The 21,270-nt window shown below is 44.2% G+C and overlaps 1 protein-coding gene and 1 long non-coding RNA gene across 5 annotated transcripts; one reads left to right on the top strand and one right to left on the bottom strand.

Moving 5' to 3' along the window:
* Positions 1-713: 713 nt before the first annotated feature.
* LOC128752188 (uncharacterized) lies at positions 714-7,313 on the bottom strand. 3 transcript variants are annotated; one of them, XR_008413641.1, is made up of 4 exons: positions 7,088-7,313; positions 2,800-3,077; positions 2,359-2,723; positions 714-2,315 (listed from the first exon to the last, which is right to left on the bottom strand). It is a non-coding gene; the product is annotated as an uncharacterized LOC128752188 (long non-coding RNA). The 3 variants fall into 3 exon arrangements; XR_008413640.1 differs by having other exon boundaries at positions 714-2,723; positions 7,088-7,309; XR_008413642.1 differs by having other exon boundaries at positions 714-2,723; positions 2,841-3,077; positions 7,088-7,308.
* Positions 7,314-11,981: 4,668 nt separating this feature from the next.
* amotl2a (angiomotin like 2a) lies at positions 11,982-18,149 on the top strand. Of its 2 annotated transcripts, none has more exons than XM_053853126.1 (11): positions 11,982-12,570; positions 12,841-13,583; positions 13,669-13,819; positions 14,103-14,247; positions 14,335-14,427; positions 15,269-15,564; positions 15,649-15,833; positions 15,912-16,013; positions 16,084-16,244; positions 16,510-16,665; positions 16,911-18,149. In XM_053853126.1, the coding sequence occupies exons 2-11, from the start codon at positions 12,895-12,897 to the stop codon at positions 16,985-16,987; spliced, it is 2,055 nt and encodes a 684-aa protein (XP_053709101.1). In that variant the 5' UTR covers positions 11,982-12,570; positions 12,841-12,894; the 3' UTR covers positions 16,988-18,149. The 2 variants fall into 2 exon arrangements, with proteins under 2 accessions (XP_053709101.1, XP_053709100.1); XM_053853125.1 differs by having other exon boundaries at positions 11,983-12,570; positions 12,855-13,583.
* Positions 18,150-21,270: the final 3,121 nt, after the last annotated feature.

The raw sequence follows: 21,270 nt of genomic DNA on the forward strand, positions 1-21,270 counted from the left end.
GTTCCAGTTCATGAAGCAGGAGGCTCCTCTGCTGTCTGTCTTATGTACACCCTCCAATGACACAGATACATTCATTTTTAATGTTTTCTTTTCTCTTCTTTGCGCCACTGTGGCTTGTTTGATCGAGGTCACTCGCCGAGTGCTTCCCATTGACCCATACATGGCAATGAACCATACTCTGTCGCAGGTATCACAGCAATTGAACTTGTAAATTCATCAGATGAATAACACGCTCATCACTCAGGAGAAGAGCCACATGCTGGTATTTGTATGGGGAATTTCCACCACTTGTCATGAGAAAGACGAATGACTGTTTGTTTGCCTGGAGAAACGAAAGAATGTTGAACAGCGTTCTAAATCTGAGGTAGTTTCGACGAAGAATCCAGACTGAAACATTATCAAGTCAAACAGTTTGTCATGGGTCATCCAAGTTCTTGCGCTCCCGCTGTCTGCTGCACTGCTTCAGAGACTCCAGTCAACTCTCCACACCAAAGTAGACCTTTGGTCGTAAGAGCGAAAAGCTATCTTCCCACGAATTATTGCCACCTGTCTTCAGACTTTAGATTTTCAGTGGGACATAACGCATGTTCATAAGGCCTGGTCGGCTCTTACTGTGCCTGCTGGTACAGCAGGGAGTGATCGGCCCATTGTTTGGGCCACCTAACCCGTACCCCCAACTGCACACCCCAAAGTAGACCCCCAGTCGACCCCAGTATATGTTGTCCTTGAGGCACTCTGGAGGGGTGTGGCTGGGAGACAGGGTGTGGAATTGGCGCTCTTGTCTTACGCAGGGGAACTGAAGGCGCTGCTGCCCTGGAATGCTGAGGAGACAGACTGCATCAGGCCGACCAGTGCCAAGGGTCCTGTTCTATAAAGGAAACCTTCAACAATGAGCACGCTTGCACGCACGCTACTGTCCTGCAGCATGTAAACATCTGCTTTGTTCACCCCGATGAATCAGACAAAACAATGTCCTCCATTGGGTCTAAAGTTTGGTTTTTCATGAATGATGTGGACCTCATGGTTGTGCGAAAGTCACAGCTGAATTGACCTGGTTGACATTTAGATGTCTTCTCCTGCTGCTCTGCTCAATGTGAGCTGTTGGCTGCAGATCAAGAACACTCTGCTATGGTGAGTTTAGTTATGCAAAGTCTCATTTGAACATCCTTTGTTCAATCACGACGACTGAGTGTGTCTGTCTGTGGTTTATTGTGGACGTCTTTTTTTCTGGCACACTGTTTCTGCTAGGGTTTTCTGTGATGTCCCCAGGTGCTAGTTGAACTCCCTCCTTTGTTACCGCCGAGTCATATTTTGGGTTTGTTTGTCGACATCATAGCTAGGAAAGCTGTGAAGGAATTTTCTGGAAATTTTCAGATTGGAGAAGTGAATCCAGGCTGGAGGCTTTTCTGTGCGTCAACACAATCCTTGAATTGTTTTGTTCGTAGTCAAGTCGTGTCAAAGGTGGTGTGAGGAGTTACGTGCCGTCTCTAGTTTCATTGGTCATGCATTTTCTAAACTTTTTTCATGTATCTGTGGCACATGAGTTGCTCTTCTTGTGTCATTGCATGCAGAATACACCAGTAAGTATTGTCCTAAAAACACTTATATTACGTTCCTTGGGGAAAATACAAAACATTCCAAAAGAATGTGCAGATTATTATCTGCGAGAGTCGATGAGCAGGCGAGGACAGTTGTCGGTTTACATTCCTCTGCTGACCAGCATGTAAACACTGTCGTGTTTGGACTGATGCGGACGTTTCATATCAATAGTTAGCAATGAATATTTGTAAAGAGCAAAATGTAAATTTATGTCTTAAAATGGAATGGTGTTATGACTCGGTTGTAAAGATGAACTAAGCATTTAGTGGCGGAATACCTTTCTATGCAATCTTGTCAGTACAAGTGGAATATATTCCCATCTGTTCTTCACGGCTGGTCGGGGTGGCAGCCTGAGAATTGAGACGCAGGTCAACTGGGTGTGTGCTGGGTCTGCCACGTGGCCTCCTCCTAGTTAGACACGCCTTGAACACCTGATCTCAGGACGTCCTGACAGGATGCCTGAGCCACCTCAGTGGTTCTCACCCTGCCTATAAGGGAAAGTCCATCCGCTCTGTGGAGAAAACTCATTTGGTACACTAGTACCATGCATCTTGTTTGGTTGCTACCTTAAGCTCTGACCACAGTTGAGAGTTGGACCTAAGATCAAGAGTTGGGTGTTTCACATGAGTAGTGGAGAGATGTCATCGATAGAAGAGTCTGGACGACATGATGTCACGGTCTGAATATCATCAGCCGAGTTGAGCCATACAGCAGTTCTATTAAATGATGCTGGACCTGTAACCACATTACACCCTCCACACACTGGTTCTGTCGTGGTGGAACATGGATAAAAATGAGAATGAGCCTCTCCAAAGCGACTCATTCTTTGTGGTTGATTCATCTGGAAATGCAGTTGGGTGAAGCAGTTCTCTTATCAGGAATCTCCACGCTCAATTTAAGCCGCTCTTCAGGCAGACTGCAAAATCACCCTCTGTAATTAGCTCCACTTCCTCTCATGCCTGAATCAACACTGGTGCTCCTGTGTTTTTAGGACTTTACTACGCAAGCCGTAAAGTAGTCGGTGGTGAGGGAGATCACAGAGAAATATGTCGTCACCTGTGGTGATCACTCCGCAGGGTCGCCGGGTCATAAATCCACCGGCTCTCGCGCTTTTCACCTCTGTGCTGATTCAGTGTGAAAGGGAAAAGAGCCGTGTTATTGTCATCATCTTTGGATTAGACTGGACCACCTTTATTCTACCTGAGAATATATCATTGTATAAGTGAATGAGTTGTATCCACCATTGTGTTTCTTCTCTTATCTGTGCTGTCAGTCCATTTCAGGTCTGTGGTTGACATCGGCCTTTCAGCGGTTACCTGGCCGAGTCCTATCAGTGGTGCGCAGCTGCATGTCATGTGGCTGAGGGAGAATGTGTATGCAAATGACACCGCTTCCTGTCCTCTATCTGTCGGGGCCAGGGTGGGATTTCCTCATTCCTGACTGTTGACCCCTCTGGCCCTGGGACTCCAGTCTGCCATCTGGAGAGAGAGAGACAGGTTATCAGAGCACGCCTGTGGCCTCTTTGTGAGGCTCAAACTCTGCTTTCCAACCTCCATGTTTTCCAAGAATAATCTTTTCACATAGCTAACTATTGGTTGTTGTTGTTGTGCTGCAGAAAAAAAACTATTCAAGTGATGCTTGATTTCTGCCTTGCTCTATTCTCCCATGAGATTGGGATTATTACCTATATATAAGAATACTGCAACATCATATTTGAATGGTAATTTAAAGTATCACTTGTTTGACCATGACTCAAGTTAAAAAGTACTATTTAAGTAAAACAATGGGAGCGACTCTGTGGCTCAGTCGGACTGAGAGCCTCATGGTGGGATCTGGAGATATTGCTTCATTTTAGAGGTCACCACCCTGACAGGGGTCAGACCACCGATGTAGAAGACGAGGTGACCAGTAGGGCAGCGTATTTCACTATTATACATCTATATGCTTGTATTACATATGTATTGCATGTTACTCACCCAATAACTAAACTCCTGCGCTGCATTGTATGTGAGAAATGTCTTTGTCCCAAGGGAAGGCAAACAAACTACAATCTCTCCGGAAACACTTTCTCCAGACTGGGCTGCGCAAATGGCTAAAATCACTGCTAGATATTCAAAGGAACATCCGTAATTTTAGAAAGGAATGCTACATTCCGTTGCAGTCGAGTGAGCACAGTCTCCCAGTGCGCCTCCTATCAGGAAGTGCTGCACAATAGAAGCAAATTGCCAGAAATAAAAAGTCAGACATTTGGGAGGCAGGAGGGGGCCGACAGAGGAAACTGTGTCAGGGGACTTTTTCAGTCTTAATCTATGCTGCGACACTCAGACTACAGATGTGATGGTGCACTAAAGTCAAAAGGAATCGTTCTGCATGACATGGTCACTGTCTTCCACGCTGATCTCACGAGGGTCCAGTAGTAGGCAGACACCTGACTGGTTTGGAAACCTGCTGAAAAAATCCTTCTTATCCATACAAACCAGGGAGACGGCTGTTGAAAGGCGCAGATGACCATTAAAAGGCTACAACGGGCTGTAAGGAATCTCAGGTGACTTGTGCAAAGTAAAAGAATATTTTATCTGCTTATTTTTCTCAATATTGTGTTGATGTAGAGTGTGTCAATGTTATTCCATACATTTAGAGAGAGCGCCGCCTGTCTGAATCCATGAAACTGAGACAGGTTTTCTGGTCGTACGTAAAAGTTTCCTCAAGGCACTGAGGAATACAGAGCTGTCCAAAGGTGTGAGCGGGTCTCTGTCCATGTGATGGACCGGGGAGTTATCCAACACATTCCCTGGTTCTTGCTCTTGCTTTGTCCGTAGCCTGGAGCCTCTCATGATCCTGGAGATCTGAATAGATGTTTTCATCCCTCAGTGTCAAACTGTTATGGCACTCTCAAGTTCACATACATAGAATATAAATCACTTTTTCTTGTACTTTTTATACCATTGTTTTGGGGGAGGGTTAGCATGTCCATTTGCTGTGCCTCATTTTCATAACACTGACTTTATGGGAATATTTCTTGTCCATCATATTTACATGGTAATAGTGAAGCAAAATAATATTTTGGCCTTAAAAGAGTCATTCCGCACCGTGGAACAAATAAGGGACATCTAATCGGATCTAGATGCATTATTTTCCATAACTTTGGGCCAAATGCATTGTTTGTTGCCCACTCGCCTTTTGTTGTGTTATGATTGAGAACGTAGTGGAAACCTCTTCCTCATCTTGTCCTTCCACATGTGAGGAGAATGCTGTAAACTAGCTTTACAAACATGTGATTTCTTGCTCAGAACACAGGACCATTTTTAATCAATAATGTCACAATAGCCCCTTTTCCTCGCTGTTATTTTCTTCACATGATGTGTTTTACAGTTGAAACATTTAACATACTTAATATGGTTCTAAAACAATGGTCCTCTGGGCTTGCAGTTGGTTCAATGGCTCCTTCATGAAATGACACTGGTGATCCTTGTTTATTGCAGTGGCACATGAACCAATATTACTCGGATTTACTATTTCAAAGGGGAACTGGGAACTTCATTTGTAAAACAGACATGACTATTATCAAATCTTATACATGTTGCTGAGATATTTTCATCGTCATACACCGCCGGTACCGTCCCTTGTGTTTGTGGAATCCCCATGTGAAACCTTCCAGGACGACAGAGTCCTGCCACCTGCCTTTTGTCTGACACAGCCGTTTCTATGATCCCTCCACTCCCCGTGGCCCTGGGAGACATCCATTATCTGAGGTGGAAGTGCGGGCTTCACCCCGCCATCTGCCTGCAGTGGAGCTGGTGGACTGGGGAGGGGAGCTGCTGAACCTCCAGTGTAACCTGAGATTGTTTCCTCTGCCAGGTCGGAGCCATAATGATGATGAATGATGGACTTAACAGTCACATTTTTGCAACTGAAAATTTGGTTCTCACAAATCAAGAATAAGAGGAGGATATTTAAATCACCTATTTCTCTTAAGTTTCATCAGATCCAGGGGTGGAAGGTCAAAACAAAGTAATCTGACCTTTAAATCTATGATTCAGAATCATAATCTTTTTTGTACAGTAAAACTGACCTGATACATCTACATCTTCTATTGATGCAAATGTGTTAATGTGAAAATTCTAGTCTATTTTGACATGTGAAACTATGTTAATAGTTGAAAACATTATTGTTTGGCTGACGCCGATTCACAGTTTTATCAGGCTTTTTCAATTTTAATATTGGGCTATGAAACAATAAGAATTCTTTGATTTGCTCAGTAGTATAGTTTCGCCAGAAAACAGAATGGTACTCTACAAAAAAACCCCACATATTTCAGCTGTAATTCTGGAAAAAAAAACGTTTTTGTCTGGGGATTGCTTTGTTACAGTGGTGTTGCCGCTGTGCTTTGGCACATACGCTGCCGTGCTGAATTGTCCATATGGTTGGGGTTGGGGCGGGGGCTGACAGGTGCTTCACCCTCTGAGCTGCGGGGCAGGAGATAGTCTGCTTTGTTTCCACAAAACATCTGCCCTTCGCTCTCCACGCTATTCCCATAAACGCGGCACTGTAGTGGAACTGAGTAACAAATGCTGATGTTGCTCAGCATCAAGACAGTTTCCCCTTTAGCTTCATCTAAAGTGCACCCCCGTCTGTGGTCGACATTATTCCTTATTCAAATGAACCCCAGCATCCCTGGAAATGCCAAGTAAAGCAGAGACTTCTGTTGTGTGTTCAAACACATTAAGTGTTGTGGGATAAACAAGTCATGATTGTTTTCCTGGAATGGTTGAGATGAGCTTCCACAGGTTTCTGCATCAGCAACTACATGGAATTTCCCAGTATCAGCTGTTGGATTTATTGAGTTCATGTATCTGATGACCTCTTTGTTTTCATCAACACAGTACTGTGGGTCCTCCAGCTATCTTCAGTTCATTGGTGTTGTTTGTCATACTCCAATGTTGTATTGAGTTTTGGCCAAATTCTGAAACAAAACTCTGAGAATTCTGAGAAAAACAACCAATGACAAGTTCATGAAACTCGTAGTAGCTACACTGTTGAGTTTGTTCAAAGAAAATCTGATTTAAAATTGAGACTTTGTCTGATTCAAAATAATATTATTTGACCTGTATTTGAAAAGCTGGGATTGTACCGAAGCAATAAATTGTTTATCCCAGAGGAAAGACGAAAATGTATTCTCAACTGACCAAAGTAGCTGATAAATGACTGACTGGCTGCTCCTGGAGGCTGGTTTTTGTCTGTCATTTATTAGAGCGCAAATTCTGACTCATGCTTACACAAGGCTTTTAGAGAGAAGAATGAAGTGGCATTGTATCGACCAAACAACACGCAGATACGTTCCATCATTCTGACACGCAGGTCCACACAGAGCAGCTTTGTTCCTTGTGCAGATGTGTGATTAACACTCCGACAGACAGTCCCTAACCTGACTTCAGAACGTTGACTACTGACATGAATGTCTCCTAAGTGTTTTGAGTCGTAGACTTACCTTCACATTTGTTTAGGCAAATGAGACGACGGTCGGTTCAACTGTAGAGATGCTTGTCAGCGCAGACTTCCCTCGCTGATCCTGCTGCTGTTGCACACCCAAAGAGGCCTGAAACATGCTGCAACTGTAGACTGGTTTTGTATCTTTTACTACATTAAAATATGTATTTATCGACATCATTTCAGACTGTTTTTTTTGTTCCTTTGTCATATAGTGACGACGGTCATCAAGGATCTTCACAAGTAAAGGAAACATTTATGTATAAGAAAGGGTGCTACTTACAATGGAATTCAACAAAGAACAAAGAGGGACATTCTACGAAGCTCTGCTCTTTACTGTACAAAGAGATGTACACACACGGAGCTTCATGCTCTCTGATTTGATACCCAGAAGTAAACTGTGACTTGTCCACCTCGTGCAGGAAATAAAGGATTGAATTCATTACGTTCAAATATCATTTCAGAATGGATGAATGTAATTCACCGGAGGAGACGCATCGTTCCTCTTTGTTGTGTGTTCATAGATAAATGATGAAAAAAAAACCTTCAGAATGTACCCAGCATTTTTCTGTGGTCACAAATATGTGTTTTATTCTTCTTATCACATTTAAGTGACTTGACATTTCTTTGGCGTGACTAACAATTCACAGAATGCTGGTCTCAGCCATATGATATTCATCTCATTTCATGATTCACTGAGGGCCTGTTGGAGTCGGCAGGTGCAACAGAACGTTGGGCAGACGTCTCTCTCAACTCCAGCTGTCTGCCACTATCCAAATTTGGCTTCTGTTGTTTGTTTAGTTGTTCAAGCCCAGGAGGAGAAAGTTAGAGGACGTTACATGTCAGTTATCCGAGACAATAAAGGCTGAGGGTCTGAAAAAGACATTGTCTGAAAAACTGTCTGAAAAATGACACTGAAGAAATTTCAAAACAAGACATATTTTTAAGGTAAAATTAATATTGATTTTGACTTAAAATTGTCTTTTCTTTTTTGCTCCCAACAACATTTGTAGATGGTCACATTTGTGTAGGGCTAAGATTAAAGATAAGATTGAAGAAATACACATTAAATATATATTTTACCATTTAACAATGTCAATTAGTTCATAGACATAACAAGCTCAGTTTAACTTATGGATATAAATGTTAAAGTCTGATCTTTCAGTTACTGTTTTAGTGACTCACTTGGCTGCAAGGCTTTGGAAGGACTGAAGACAAGACAGTCATTGAGAGAAGAACAAATGGAAGATTACTTCTGATAGATAAGTGGTGACACCCATGTTTAGTTGGTGTAGTGTTGCATGCACCAGATTCCAAAATTTTAATCATAAATGAATACGTTCAACTCTTCGAACTGCTCTCACTGTGACACATCAGGATTCCTGGAACCTTCTCCTGACCCAAAATATTCTATTCTATTCTAGTGATGCAAGTCATCGAGGGTCATGAAGGTACGGTCAGCTCCATGAATTCAAGCAGAAATGCCTCTATTCAGAAGTGGATCCTGTTAATAGAGGACTGGCCTTCCCTGGAGAACAACAGCAGACCAGGAGACTCGGTCAGACCCCATGGACATGGTAATGTCAGGAATGCGGCCATTTCCTCTTTTGCAGCAAAACAAAAGGAGCAGCAGAAATGCCTGTTCTGCTCCAGCTCACAGCAAGAGGGGTTCAATAGCTGGAGTCAAAAGTCGCCGTGGATAGATAGTGTGGACTACATCACGTCCAGTAATGTGTCGTCCACCTCAAATATTTGCATCCCCTTCATAACATTTTAAAATTAGATTTAAGACTGAAGTTTTATTGTGTCAACTGTGGATGAATTTTATATTCGAGACACGACATTGGGTAGTTAATCACGCATAGTATCGAATGATTTGTTTGCTTTTTGCAATTTGAGATGAGAATAACTTGTGAGGAAAGTTGTGTGTGCAAAGAAGAATGACCTTGTTTGTGGACAATTCACGATGCTGTTATCATTAATGATAGATTTCTGTCTCATGTAGCTGAAGATTATTGTACACATTGCATGTACACTAGATTCATTCTCAAAACTTGAGCACGACGTTCTCTCCTGCTCTGTTTTCATTCAGCGGTTGTTGTTGCACGAGTCTTGTGTCTTTGTATGGGCCTGTGTTCCTTCTATTTTCTCACTGAAATGGCTCTAATGTTGGATCACTACAAGCTGGTGTGGGAAGTGTCCCGAAAGTCCCGTGGAATTGAAAGACAAAAATATCACCTCCTCATATATGGACGGGGGGAGATCGAACATATCCCTCAGATTTCAATTTCACAGCTAGAAATAAAGCAAGAGTATTTATGATTATTTAGGAATCATCTCATCCCATAAATAAAGGCAGGGCAGCTATCGATGGCTTGAATTAACCATGCATACCTCACAACAAGGAACCATCTGTTGCTGGCTGATTACTTTGGGGCATTTATTTCTTGCTATCACCACACAACAGTGGTATTTTAGGATCACGCTGTTGTCCCCAAACAGTGTAGGCATTCAGAGAAGGGAGAAAGGCAGTCAGGGAGCCCAGAAACTAAAATCAAAACCCAGAAAAATATTTCCTTTCATACTTTATCTGAGATGAGTAACATCTTTGTTGTATAGAAATTTTAACATTGGCTAACTGTCACGCTAACATACCTCCATTTTTCTTACGGCGACATAAACAAGGTTTGTATACTATTGACATTTATGGGCCATGAGGCTGAAGTGGGCAAATAGAATCGAGGTGATAAAATCAGAGTTGTCTTCAGCGATGCAGCACGTATCTCTAGCTTTACTGTGTTTGCTTTGACATCAAATTGCACTGGGAAGTAGTCCGATGTGATGAGACTGTTGAAAGAAAGACAAGCATGTTTATACATCACAAGGAAAGATCCAGGTATGAGACACCGTATTTTTTGAAAATGGGTTTTAGGTGGCCATCGCTAGCCCAACGGTGCCAAGTGAAGTCTCACCTCCCCCTGGTTCTAGACATAGAATGCGGCTTTCATTTCGAGATTCACACCTGAAGGGTGGGTCCTTTTGACCAGGTGTCTCCTATTTTACCTAACAAGAGGAAGGACGTGGAGAGTGGCCCAGCAAATGGCTTGGGCTGAACTGTTTGCAAATGTAGTGACTAGATGATGGTTGAGGTATTTGGGCCTTAATGTAGACCACCACCTCTATCAATGGGTCAAACGCTGATGTCCACAGTCTACATTTGTTGTTACGCAAGCTTTTCCTCCAGTTAAAGAGGTTCATTTGTCACCCAAAGTCCATACTACACATTCCTGTGGCAACCTTGACCTCCTCTTCTTGAGCACAGTTGTCACTCCCGTCTTGACAAAGTAGTGAAGAGTCATCAGCTGCCTGAAGTTGCTGGACAGATACAACAACGTTTAGCAGCAGAGTGTTTCACCGTAAGCATGTAAGAAAAAGCAGAACTAATATTCCTTGTATCGACAGAACCAGCTGAGACAGCGAAGTGCGACTTGAGTATAGCAAGGTGGCCATGATGAGGACACATATCATCTGCTAGATCACTATTCTTCTAAGACTGTTGGCCGTCAACTGCCATGCAAATCGGCAGGTGGACGTTTGCCTGTGGGTGACAAAACAACAGTTTGTCTATGAGCGGCGCCACACTAACAAGCAGAGACCTGTTTAGCCCTCCACAATCAAGCTCACAAGGACAAACCTTTTCACCCAAAAATACCCTCAATAACATCCCTATCTTATGCAGACCCACCCCCACCGCGAGCTGATCCCGTCGCCTCATCCACATACATGTGTGTGCGTGGATGGAGGGGAGAACAGCAGATGGCTAGGCTGCCCCCATCATGTCTGCTTTTTGGTGAGAACAATGCATCTCTCAGAGCTCCCATTAAAGGCGGGGATGGGGGGATTTTAGTCCACGGACAGCTGGCAGGCAGTGTGCCTTGCACCTACCCGCATCCACACACACACGCACAGACACACACTCTCTGCAATTAACTGGCACGGGCCATGGCTTAAATATTTACCGGCCACTTACAAACAAAGACGCTTGTAAGAAATGATGATTAATCCATGTCTGGATTGTACGACTGCACCCTTGTTATCGCCGCTCTGAATCCGCTGGTTACTGCCTCGTGTTTAAAATGTAACTGGCACTGTTTATTTATTTCTTCATCTCAAGAGTCAGTGCTAGATACAGTCTCTCAAACAGTGTGGCATGGTCCTCTATAAGAGGATGGACGACACGAATATCATGCGACAAACTGACTTTACATCGACATCAACTCTCTGTTTATCCGTCTGTAATACAGTCGGACTGTTTGCATTGCTCAGCACTTCAGTTCAGTTCAGCCACTTGCTTCATTTAGATTTGTCTTGTCCTGTGTATAAGCGGCACACAGTTAAATTGAATCTGATGATCTGTGAAGCTTCCTATTGTGGTTGTAGACATGGTCATAATTTAGTGGGTTGATGATCATTTTAATGTTGTGTGTTTAACTGTTTTTGTTTTAGTCCGATTTTTGTCACATACCACAACTATATATATCAATTTTGTTTGAATGCCAGTCAAACCATACTAAAATGTTCTGTTTTTAAACAGATGTTTTTTTAAATATGATTTTAAATGGCAATATATATATATACACGTAAATGAGTTTCAGTTTATTCTGCATCATAATGATGTCGAAGATGCCTGTGCTTTTTCATTAATTAATTTAAAATCTGTAGTATTTGTTCGGTGTATCTGAGTAGCAAGTAGTTTGCAAAAAGCTCAATTTTCTGATATTTTAATCTCTCTTTTAAAAAAATGAAATATGGTTCTAATTTAATGTTGAAACGTCCCCCTCGCAGAAAATAGCAGCCTGTAGCTCTTAGGTTTAGCATTAGCATTCTTCTTTAGCATCCATCCTCTTTTTCTCCCCCTCAAACTACGAATATTCTCTCACTAACTATAAGTAGTGCTATTCCAACCATGGCCATTTCAGGACTGACTTGCCATTAAATAATAGTCTGCTAAATGAATGTATATGTGTTTTTTTTAATCGAAAATAAACAATGGTTATCAATTAAAGGTATGGTAGGTAGTTGTTCTGCAAATGCCTGGTAAGTTTGGAGATGTAAATATTGAAGAGCAGCGCTACAACTCAACAAAGCAAATGGGCTCTTTAGCATGACACAAGCAGCGCACCGAGTCCGCGGTGTTGCTCCCCCCAGCCCTCCTCTTCCTCCCCTCCCTCCTCCCTCCTCCTCCCCTGTGCTCTGCTTTTGATCCAACAGAGACTTGGAGCTTTGACATTCCACTCATTCCAACCGGAGCGAACAATCGAGCCTCAGTCATTTATTAGCGCTGCTCGCTGCTCTGCGGCTTCAGTCTGACGCTCCAGCGCTCCGAGAGCAGACCTGGTCCTCGTGGATGTACAAGCGCTTGGAGATTGTTACTATTGTCACGGCGCACGCTCGACCTTTCGACTGTGATGCGGCGTTAGCCAGGTAAAGCCATCTTTAGTTCTTGTTTTGTTGACGATGATTTCACTTTATTGATATATAAAAGTCGTGATTTATGCTACTCAACTATTTCAAGTTTACATGTTGCGACTATTGTTGTGGCCAGTTCGCTCTGAAAGTTTGGTTGTTTTGAGTTATAACGGATGTATAAAGGACCAACTTATTTATTCGGCTTTAGTAAAGCAATTCAAGTTTGGTGGCTTTCCTCCTTGAAAAACGATCCCCAGTGATGACCAGAATGTCTCTCAACTCAAGCTCTTTACCAACAGAAAGGAGGAGCTTTCCTAGAAACAAAGTGTGCCATTTGAAATGAGAACCGCCGAAGATTCATCTGGAACGGTCCTGCACCGCCTCATCCAGGAGCAGCTCCGCTTCGGGAACCTAACAGACACCCGTGCTCTACTGGCCATCCAGCAGCAGGCCCTGCGTGGAGGCAGCAGCAGCAGCGGTGGTGGCGGCGCTGGAAGCCCACGCTCCTCGCTGGAAAGCTTGACTCAGGAGGAGAGTCAATACATCCACATGTCGGCACGGCAGGAGCCGCAGGGCCAGGAGCACCAGGGCAGTGGCCTGCTCTCTGAGAGTCCAGTGTGTCACCTGTACCAGCTCCATGGGGAGGAGCTGCCCACCTATGAGGAGGCCAAAGCCCACTCACAGTACCTGCTCTCACAGAAGGGACACAAGCCGAGCATGGACATCATGAGTGGCAGTGAGGGAGCGTGGGATGGCAAGAGGGAACACGCTCGCTCTCTGAGTGAGAGACTCATGCAGCTTTCTCTGGAGAGGAATGGACCTGGAGATAACCTGTCCCTGAGCTCGTCGCACAGCTACCCGCAGCTGTACCACCATACGACAAACACACAGAGATCCCAGGATCTGCGCAGGCCTCCGCCGGAATATCCAGCCTGTCCACAGCTTCCTGGATACATGTACAGCCACTCGCAGGAGTATGGACACTTCTACAGAGACCCGCCTCCTCCATTTCACTCACACCAGCACAGGTAAACACAAAAGTCAAGCAGCTACACTTCACCTTCAATGGGCCAGCAGTTTGTGTAACTAATGACTCACGTCTGCTCCCCGCAGGTATGTGTCTGCTCAGTCGACGGCGGTTCACAGTAGCTCCCCAACACCCCTGAACAACAACTCGGTTCAGACTGATACGTTGATCCGGGAGAACGAGCGACTCAGGAAGGAGCTGGAAGTGTACACAGAGAAGGCTGTCCGACTCCATAAGGTGAGGACATCAAAGTGCCTTGCATGTGCTAGTCAGACTGAATTATTATGACCGGAGGTGTAAAGAGTGACGCATACATGTCGAGTGTTCCCTCACACGCCTCATCTTGGTGTCTGAAGCCTGAGGGTGTTACACATCTTATGAGCACTTGAGGGCTCAGACTTTTCATTCCCCAGTCTCCCCACTCAGCAAGACACCGTATAAAGTACTCCAATGGAAGTGTGAATGAATGAAACACCTTTGCACTGCCACAGACTGATCCGTCTCTCATCCTTCCTCACAGCTAGAGGCGGAGATCCAGAGGATATCCGAGGCTTACGAGACCCTGATGAAGGGCTCGTCCAAGAGGGAAGCTCTGGAGAAAACAATGCGGAACAAGCTGGAGGCCGAAATCAAGAGGATGCACGACTTCAACCGAGACCTGAGAGGTGTGTGCGCCTGACCATAACAGCTCATTCATTCATAGTCGCCGTCGTCCTCTGACATGGAACTGAGTGCCAGTGTTTGGTTTACAGATCAGCTGGACACAGCTACCAAACAGCGAGTGGCCAAGGAGGCTCAGTGTTCCGACCAGAAGCAGCACGTTTTTCTCAAGCTCCTGGAGCAAAGTAAGTTGTCATTTACAGTTTTGAACATAAATGCGCGCGCCACTTGATCAGACACTGATTATTTAGTGGTCAATAATGGACCGGAATCCTGGAATTACTCTTGGGAATCAGGCTCTGCTGTAGCTGGGAATGTCTCCTTGTACTCAGTTTTGCTGACCTCATGCCTAGAGGTGAACTAATGAGTCTGGGTCATACGTCCTGGCTTCCACATTTTCTGCTTGAAAGACGGCCTATTAACGTGAATAGTGTTCATTTGTCACAGAGTTCGGCAGCCTCCGATGTCTTGTTACGTAATCTGGCATACCGCTCTGTTACACATTACCCCGCTGGAATGAAAATTGCACCTCGGAATTTTCAATCCGTGAGTGCATCAGCCCTGACCAACGTCATGTGTGCGCGGTCTCACTTGACGACAGAATCAAAGACACGTGTTGCATACGGTGCTGCGATGTGTTCTTTCATTTCGCTGTGAGGCTGGTGCAACCTGTATTTCATTCTGAGCTCGCTGTTTACTTCGGGCCCATGGAGACATTCCAGAGCTTTTCCCAGCACAAGGCCTTGCCTGTGTGTGTAAGTGGATAAGAGGAAGTCTACGTTCCCTCCGCAGGCATGCGCCCACGTTGTGTAATCTGCCCTCTTTAAAGTGGCACAGCACTGGTGTTACGCGCTTAACCGTTTCCAAGGACTTGTTTAGTGCATGCCTGCATTCCAGTGGTTGCAACACTTTGAAACCGTTAAATTCAAGTCGTCCTTTGTCTTAACCCTTCGTTTGCTGTAGAAAATGTTGGGGTGTCGTGTGAGGCTCATGGCCGTCCCTTACAGTACGACGTCTTTGTTGTAGATGAAGAGCAGCAAAAGGAGCGGGAACGATTGGAAAGGCAGATCCAGCATCTGCGTGCGTCTGGGGAAGAGTGCCAGCATAAACGAGAGATGATGGAGCAGGCCCTCGTGTCGGCGCAGGCTCGGAATCGGCAACTGGAGGAGGAACTGCAACGAAAGAGGGCGTACGTGGAAAAGGTGGAGAGGCTCCAGAGCTCCCTGGCTCAGCTGCAGGCGGCATGCGAGAAAAGGGAAACTCTGGAGCTGCGTCTGCGAAACCGACTGGAGCAGGAGCTGAAAAGTCTTCGAGCACAGCAGGTAGGAGCCCCAAGAGTAGGAGGCACGACTGAGTCGATCCAGTGTTGCAATGATGCTGACCATTTCCTCTTCTCTCACTCTCAGAAGCAGAAGTCTGACACCAGGGCTTCAGAGCAGAGCTCAACCATTCTGCATCAGCAGCTGAGGGAGCGGGAGGAGCAGGTCCTGGCCCTGGAAGCCGACATCACCAAGTGGGAGCAGAAGTACCTGGAGGAGAGCACCATGAGGCAGTTTGCCATGGATGCAGCCGCTACAGCTGCAGCTCAGAGGTGGGCTATTGCCGTGGCAAACTCAGGAGCTCAACCTCTTGCTTTGTATTCACACTGCTTTTTTTTTCCAATTCTCAGGGATACCACCATCATCAACAATTCTCCCCGACACTCGCCACATGGCAGCTTCAATGAAGACCTGCCTTCACCCAGTCAGAGACATCAAGAGATGGAGAACAGGTACGGGATCTGTTTGTGTTGAAGCATTCATTTCCTTAGCTTGCCCACTAACCAATAGGATTCTGTTCAGGATTCGGGCGCTGCACGCTCAACTCCTGGAAAAGGATGCTGTGATCAAGGTGCTCCAGCAGCGCACCAGGTGGGAGCAGAGCAAACCAGAGAAGGTGGGGATGCGCCTCGCCATGTCCGTCCCTTCCATCAACACCATGGCCCGCAGCACTGAGTGTAAAGGTGAGCGGAGCACTCACACGATATCAAGTGACAACTGGTAGACTCGGCAGTGTCGCCAGACAGAATGCACGCTTCCTAAAAAAAGTCCAAGGAGACAACAACATTCTTGCCCCTCATATAGACGAAATGTTTTGCCGAGGAATGCATATCATCTCTCACTCCAGAATAGCCAGATCCAGAATAGTCCTGGGAAGAACCCAGCAGGGCAGATCCTCCTCGGTGTGTTAATGTCTGCCAATTAAAAGCCTCCTCTTGTTGTTTGCAGGAAGGAGCCTCTCAAATGACCGGACAGGTGTCGTCCCGCTGCCAGCGTATTCCCCCGAGGGCCAGCGTCGTGACTCCAGCACCCAAAGTGATGAGATGCCACAGCAGCAGCCTGAGCCCTGCCAGCTAAATACGCCGGAGGAAATCCCTACCACCGGTGCGTTTGTTTAGCGAAGCACTTGACATCCAATCAACACGGCACAAACTACCGTCCGGATAATTTTAGACCGCCCTTTGATCCGTGGTCAATCTGGCCGTCGTACACAATGTGAGCAGCGCTAGAATTAGAGGTGACAAAGGACGTAATGTTGACTCTGATAAGTTTGTCGAGCGTGCCACGGAGAGATAAAGTCAACAGCATGCCAGAGATGTTTTTCTAATGATGCGACTGTGTCTCAACAGAAGAGCCGAAGGCTCCGGGGAAGATGCTGGAAGGCCACAGCAACACCGACGCAGAAGTGGTGGAAATTCTCATTTAATCCAGAGGAAACCACCCTCCTGGCATAAAAATGGATGAATTGTGACAAGGGTGCGTGAATGCACAGCTGCTGCCAGATTTAAACTGTTTGAATGTTACACACTTCAAAATGCTCCAAGGTACGAGAGCAGCGTTCTGGATGATGATGTAATTTATTTCAATTTGTAAATGCTGCTCCATTTGTAATGAGAGGCTCAGTGGCGAAGGATCATTTCAAATGTCTCTCTCTTGTCAGAAACTGGTGCTTAATGTGTGCGACGGAGCCTAACTTTTAAATAGATTTGAGCGCAGAGCTCGCAGCTCTGCTGAGGATTTGGAAGCGTCTTCTGAATGCAGAGCCTGCTACATTCCCACTTAAAAAAAGCCTGTGAGGATTGACAGTGTTCGGCGGTGGTCTGATTTTCCATATCCCGGGTTAATGTGGACGGAGGCTGCCGAGCATGACTCTCCCCTCGTCTGACACGCTGGAGCTAATCTTCTCACATTCCTCACTGAGGGAATGCTCCCGTTAAAGAAAAAGGCTATCTAAAGTCTGACCCTCTCGCCCTTGTTAAGATGACATGCATTCTCAACATGATTCCTTTTCTGGGCCTGCAGTTGTGACTTCTGAACGCCGGTAGCTGGGCCTACCGCAAGCATATAAATGGACTGCATTTGCCATTCTATATATTTCCTTACTGTATTAGATTCAGCTGCGTTTTCTGAACTCCTTCACGACGAATGTTCTATTTATGAATGAAGACGGTCCAGGAATGTGTTTAACTGGAAGTGCTAGAATTAGGAACGGAGGATACTGTTGCAATGCATGTGTGATACTGTTGGTTAGCTAGTTGTTGTGATAGCATGTGAAACGTGGTATTTATCGTGTTCTTCTCTTATCATTTCAAGTGCATATGCTGGTCAGTGCATCGTGATATTAAGTTAATTCATTCTACTCATTTGGAATGTGTTCACATGAAAGGCTATGTGAAGTGAAAGAAGCTAATATATTGTTTTTTTATGTGGTTTTTTTTTTATGATGCCAAAGATGTAATCTATGTAAGTTATAATCGCTGACTAAAGGTTCTCAGCTGGTTGACCCATTTTAATGTTGCTGTGTGTTTGTCTGGTATGTAAACCCGAATATTCCACAAAACAGATTAAAATTCCTAATATATACCTGATATCAGTGTGTTTGCTTGTTAATTCATTTATTTTACCTTTTTATTGAGTTTGTGGATTTAATACACCATCACTATCCACATAAACATGAAAGTCAATGACCCATTGTTGTCATAATTATCATTATTTCCTCGGTATTACAGTCACGTGACTCAGACAGAATGAAATCTTGTAGATTCTAAAATCACAATTGCCCACTAAGCCACCTCTTCAAAACCCTCACATTTCATATGTGTTTTTCATTAGAAATTGGTAATTACATTATGTGTCACGTAGCTTGACTTGCATATCTCGTCGTTCTTGAATTGACATCTTGATCATCTAGTGCAGCGGAGGAAGTGCTTGTGGTGCAAGGCGATGGTCCACGGAGTTGGTTCTGGTTTCCTGTCACCTATAAGTCACTATCATTCTTGGACGAATGTATTGACAACAAACCTTGGCTTGGCCGAGTGCAACTCCTGTGACTTCAGTTCCCAGCTCCACCACATTTCCTGTATTTATGTGAATATATCTATACTTGTTTACTTTTGATAATTAAAGCTTTTTTATAAAATAGAAACAAGTGGTCCTTCTGTTTCCCCCGGTGATCACAGGGCAGCGTTCCAAAGATGCCACACATTTTCCTGCTGCCTTCACTTGTTGAAACTCTGGGCTGCTTTTCTCGGCCCCTGAAAAGCTGTAAAAAATAAATCTGCATCTTTTTTTAAGTCAGGACACACCATGTGTTGTTTGATTTACAGTCTCCTTTTACAGTTTTTTTTTGTCTCATGCATGCCCAGACACCTCCCAAATTTCATCGCACCAGTAATGTATGACCAGAGACCCCATGGAAGGGATGCAGGGGGAACTGTGGGTGAAAGGTTGTGGTCATGTGACTTCATCCTGGGCCAGGTTTTTAACGACATCACTGAGAGAGTTTCACTGCTCAGGAATGCTCAAGGATCCTCAAGTCGTGGAGGAGATAGTCTTCACCATGGAGGTGCAGCATTCCCCAAACATCTGGAGTCCTGCAGGAATCCATGTGTTTGTTGTCAGCTGTGCAGCATCCTGCACTTCGACTCACAGCAGCTGCTAATGATTTTCACTTGGATGTACAAGTCATGAGTAAAGAACAAATGAAGATGAAAACTATAAAAGTAATGAGTTTCTAATTATTTATGGAAAACTTTATCAAAAGTGATTAATTCATATTTGATATTTCATAATTGTCAGACAACTGTTGGACAAGCATTATGGTAACAGAAATGTCTTGAAATATTTTCTTATAACGCATAAACAAATCTCTCCAACTCATCGCAACCGTCTTATCAGTCGGCTACAACAGTAAAAAAAAAACTTTGGTTCTGTCTTAAACTGGCTTATTAATATCTTTATGAAGGGGTAATGCTGTAGTCATTTGATAATGACGATTGTCCTGTTTGTAACGCAGCATGACAATGATACCTTATTCAGCAGGGAGTATTTCAACAGGCAAGTAAGAATTACAGACTTCTGTGAGCAGCTGTTTCTTGTGGGCAGTTTCAATATAGGCTATAAAACTTGAGACAAAACAACAAGCTTTACTTGTCATGGTCAGGCAGCCGCCGTTGTAACCAACTTCTACAGTTTTTGTACTATTACCATATGCTAAAGATAGGTGCTAATGGTAGTTACACAACATGAAGCATCCAGTAAACCTCTCTACATGACAGAAATCGGTCTGTGATGCAGACCACTAACACGAAGAAAAAAAGGGGGAAAAAAGAAAGCGATCTGTTTATCTCAGAAATGTTTCACTCAAAAATGTGGGAAAAATGTGTGCAGCTCTGTGTTTTGCTTTAATTTCCATGGAGATTCCAAAACTTCCTGCCTACGGTGGTCATGGAATGTGCCCCCCGCCCCCTTTAACTTTTCCACATAAATCAGGGCAACGTCTTATTTCTGGAATGCTGCTGAGATGAAGCAACCTTCTGAGAAAGCCAGCAAAATAAAACAGCTTTTTTGAGTTTGTGTTGGTTTCACGACCTCTTAACCTGGAGAATTTAGGAATGAGCAGGAAAAAAGACCAGTAGATCTCCATCTTTCTCTCTTTCCTCTCTTCGAAAGTGATCTCTTTACTGACAGAGCACCTTTTTATCGCCACTTGTAAGAAGGTGTTTAATCCAGAAGATTAGCATTCTTACCTGTCCATTTACGACCAGACTATTTTCGGATCACGTGTAGTTTGTCAGCAGTCCTTTAGATTCATGTTTTTCAACCTTCTCTAAGAGACAGCACACTCTGTTCATTGAAAAAAATTCTGAGGCTCACCACCAAAGGAACCTCAGCCAAAGTACAATTGTGGTTAGTTGAAAGTCCTGAAGAAAATCCTGTTAATTCGTGAAAAATTATAGCAACTTACACGGTCAACTGGAAATGCAAACTTAAACCAGTGACGTTGGTTCTCTTAGTGGAACAATTGCTGTTTCTTCTTCAGAGTGTTGTACCCCTTCTAGACAGCACACATCCTGACAGATACTATCACAGATTATTAGGAAACAACATGCAGTCATTTGGTTCTGCATATAGTTTATAGCCAACTTCTAAACAATGCAACAAGATTCTGATGGTCTACCAGTGTCAATAAAGTTTTGAAGCGAGACTTCACATTAGCTCTGTTACTTTTGCGGTGTAGAAAGTCTTTGTCTTTGTTTCATTCGGTTGTGAAAGTGTGTGGTCAAGTTAGAGCCACATTGGGTTTAAAAACTATTTCTTTGCTGGAAGTGTGTGTGGGAAGAGGAGCATAGATTTGTAGTGTATTAGAAGGAATATGACCGAATCCATGTAACGTCCTCACGTTTTTCTGCTTCTTCTTGATGTTTCATCTCTACCTCTGGACAAATTGGGTGAAAATGGATCATTTCCCACGGCACACTTGGCATTCTCACAAGCGCACCGGCGGAAAAACACTGCTTTAGATGATTTAGAATGAGGTCTAATGCAGAACAGGTCAGCACTCCTTCTCATTGGAGCTGGACTGTGATGTGATTCCTTGAGGTAGATGTACTATTTAACTGCAACCAGCGTAAATGGTTTTTCAATAGCTCTTTGTTCAGGTGGGCTGCACCAATTTTGGACCAAGTCCAGGTGCTAAGAATGAGAGGA

Source organism: Synchiropus splendidus, chromosome 1 (assembly GCF_027744825.2).
Source record: "Synchiropus splendidus isolate RoL2022-P1 chromosome 1, RoL_Sspl_1.0, whole genome shotgun sequence".
Lineage (NCBI taxonomy): Eukaryota > Metazoa > Chordata > Actinopteri > Syngnathiformes > Callionymidae > Synchiropus > Synchiropus splendidus.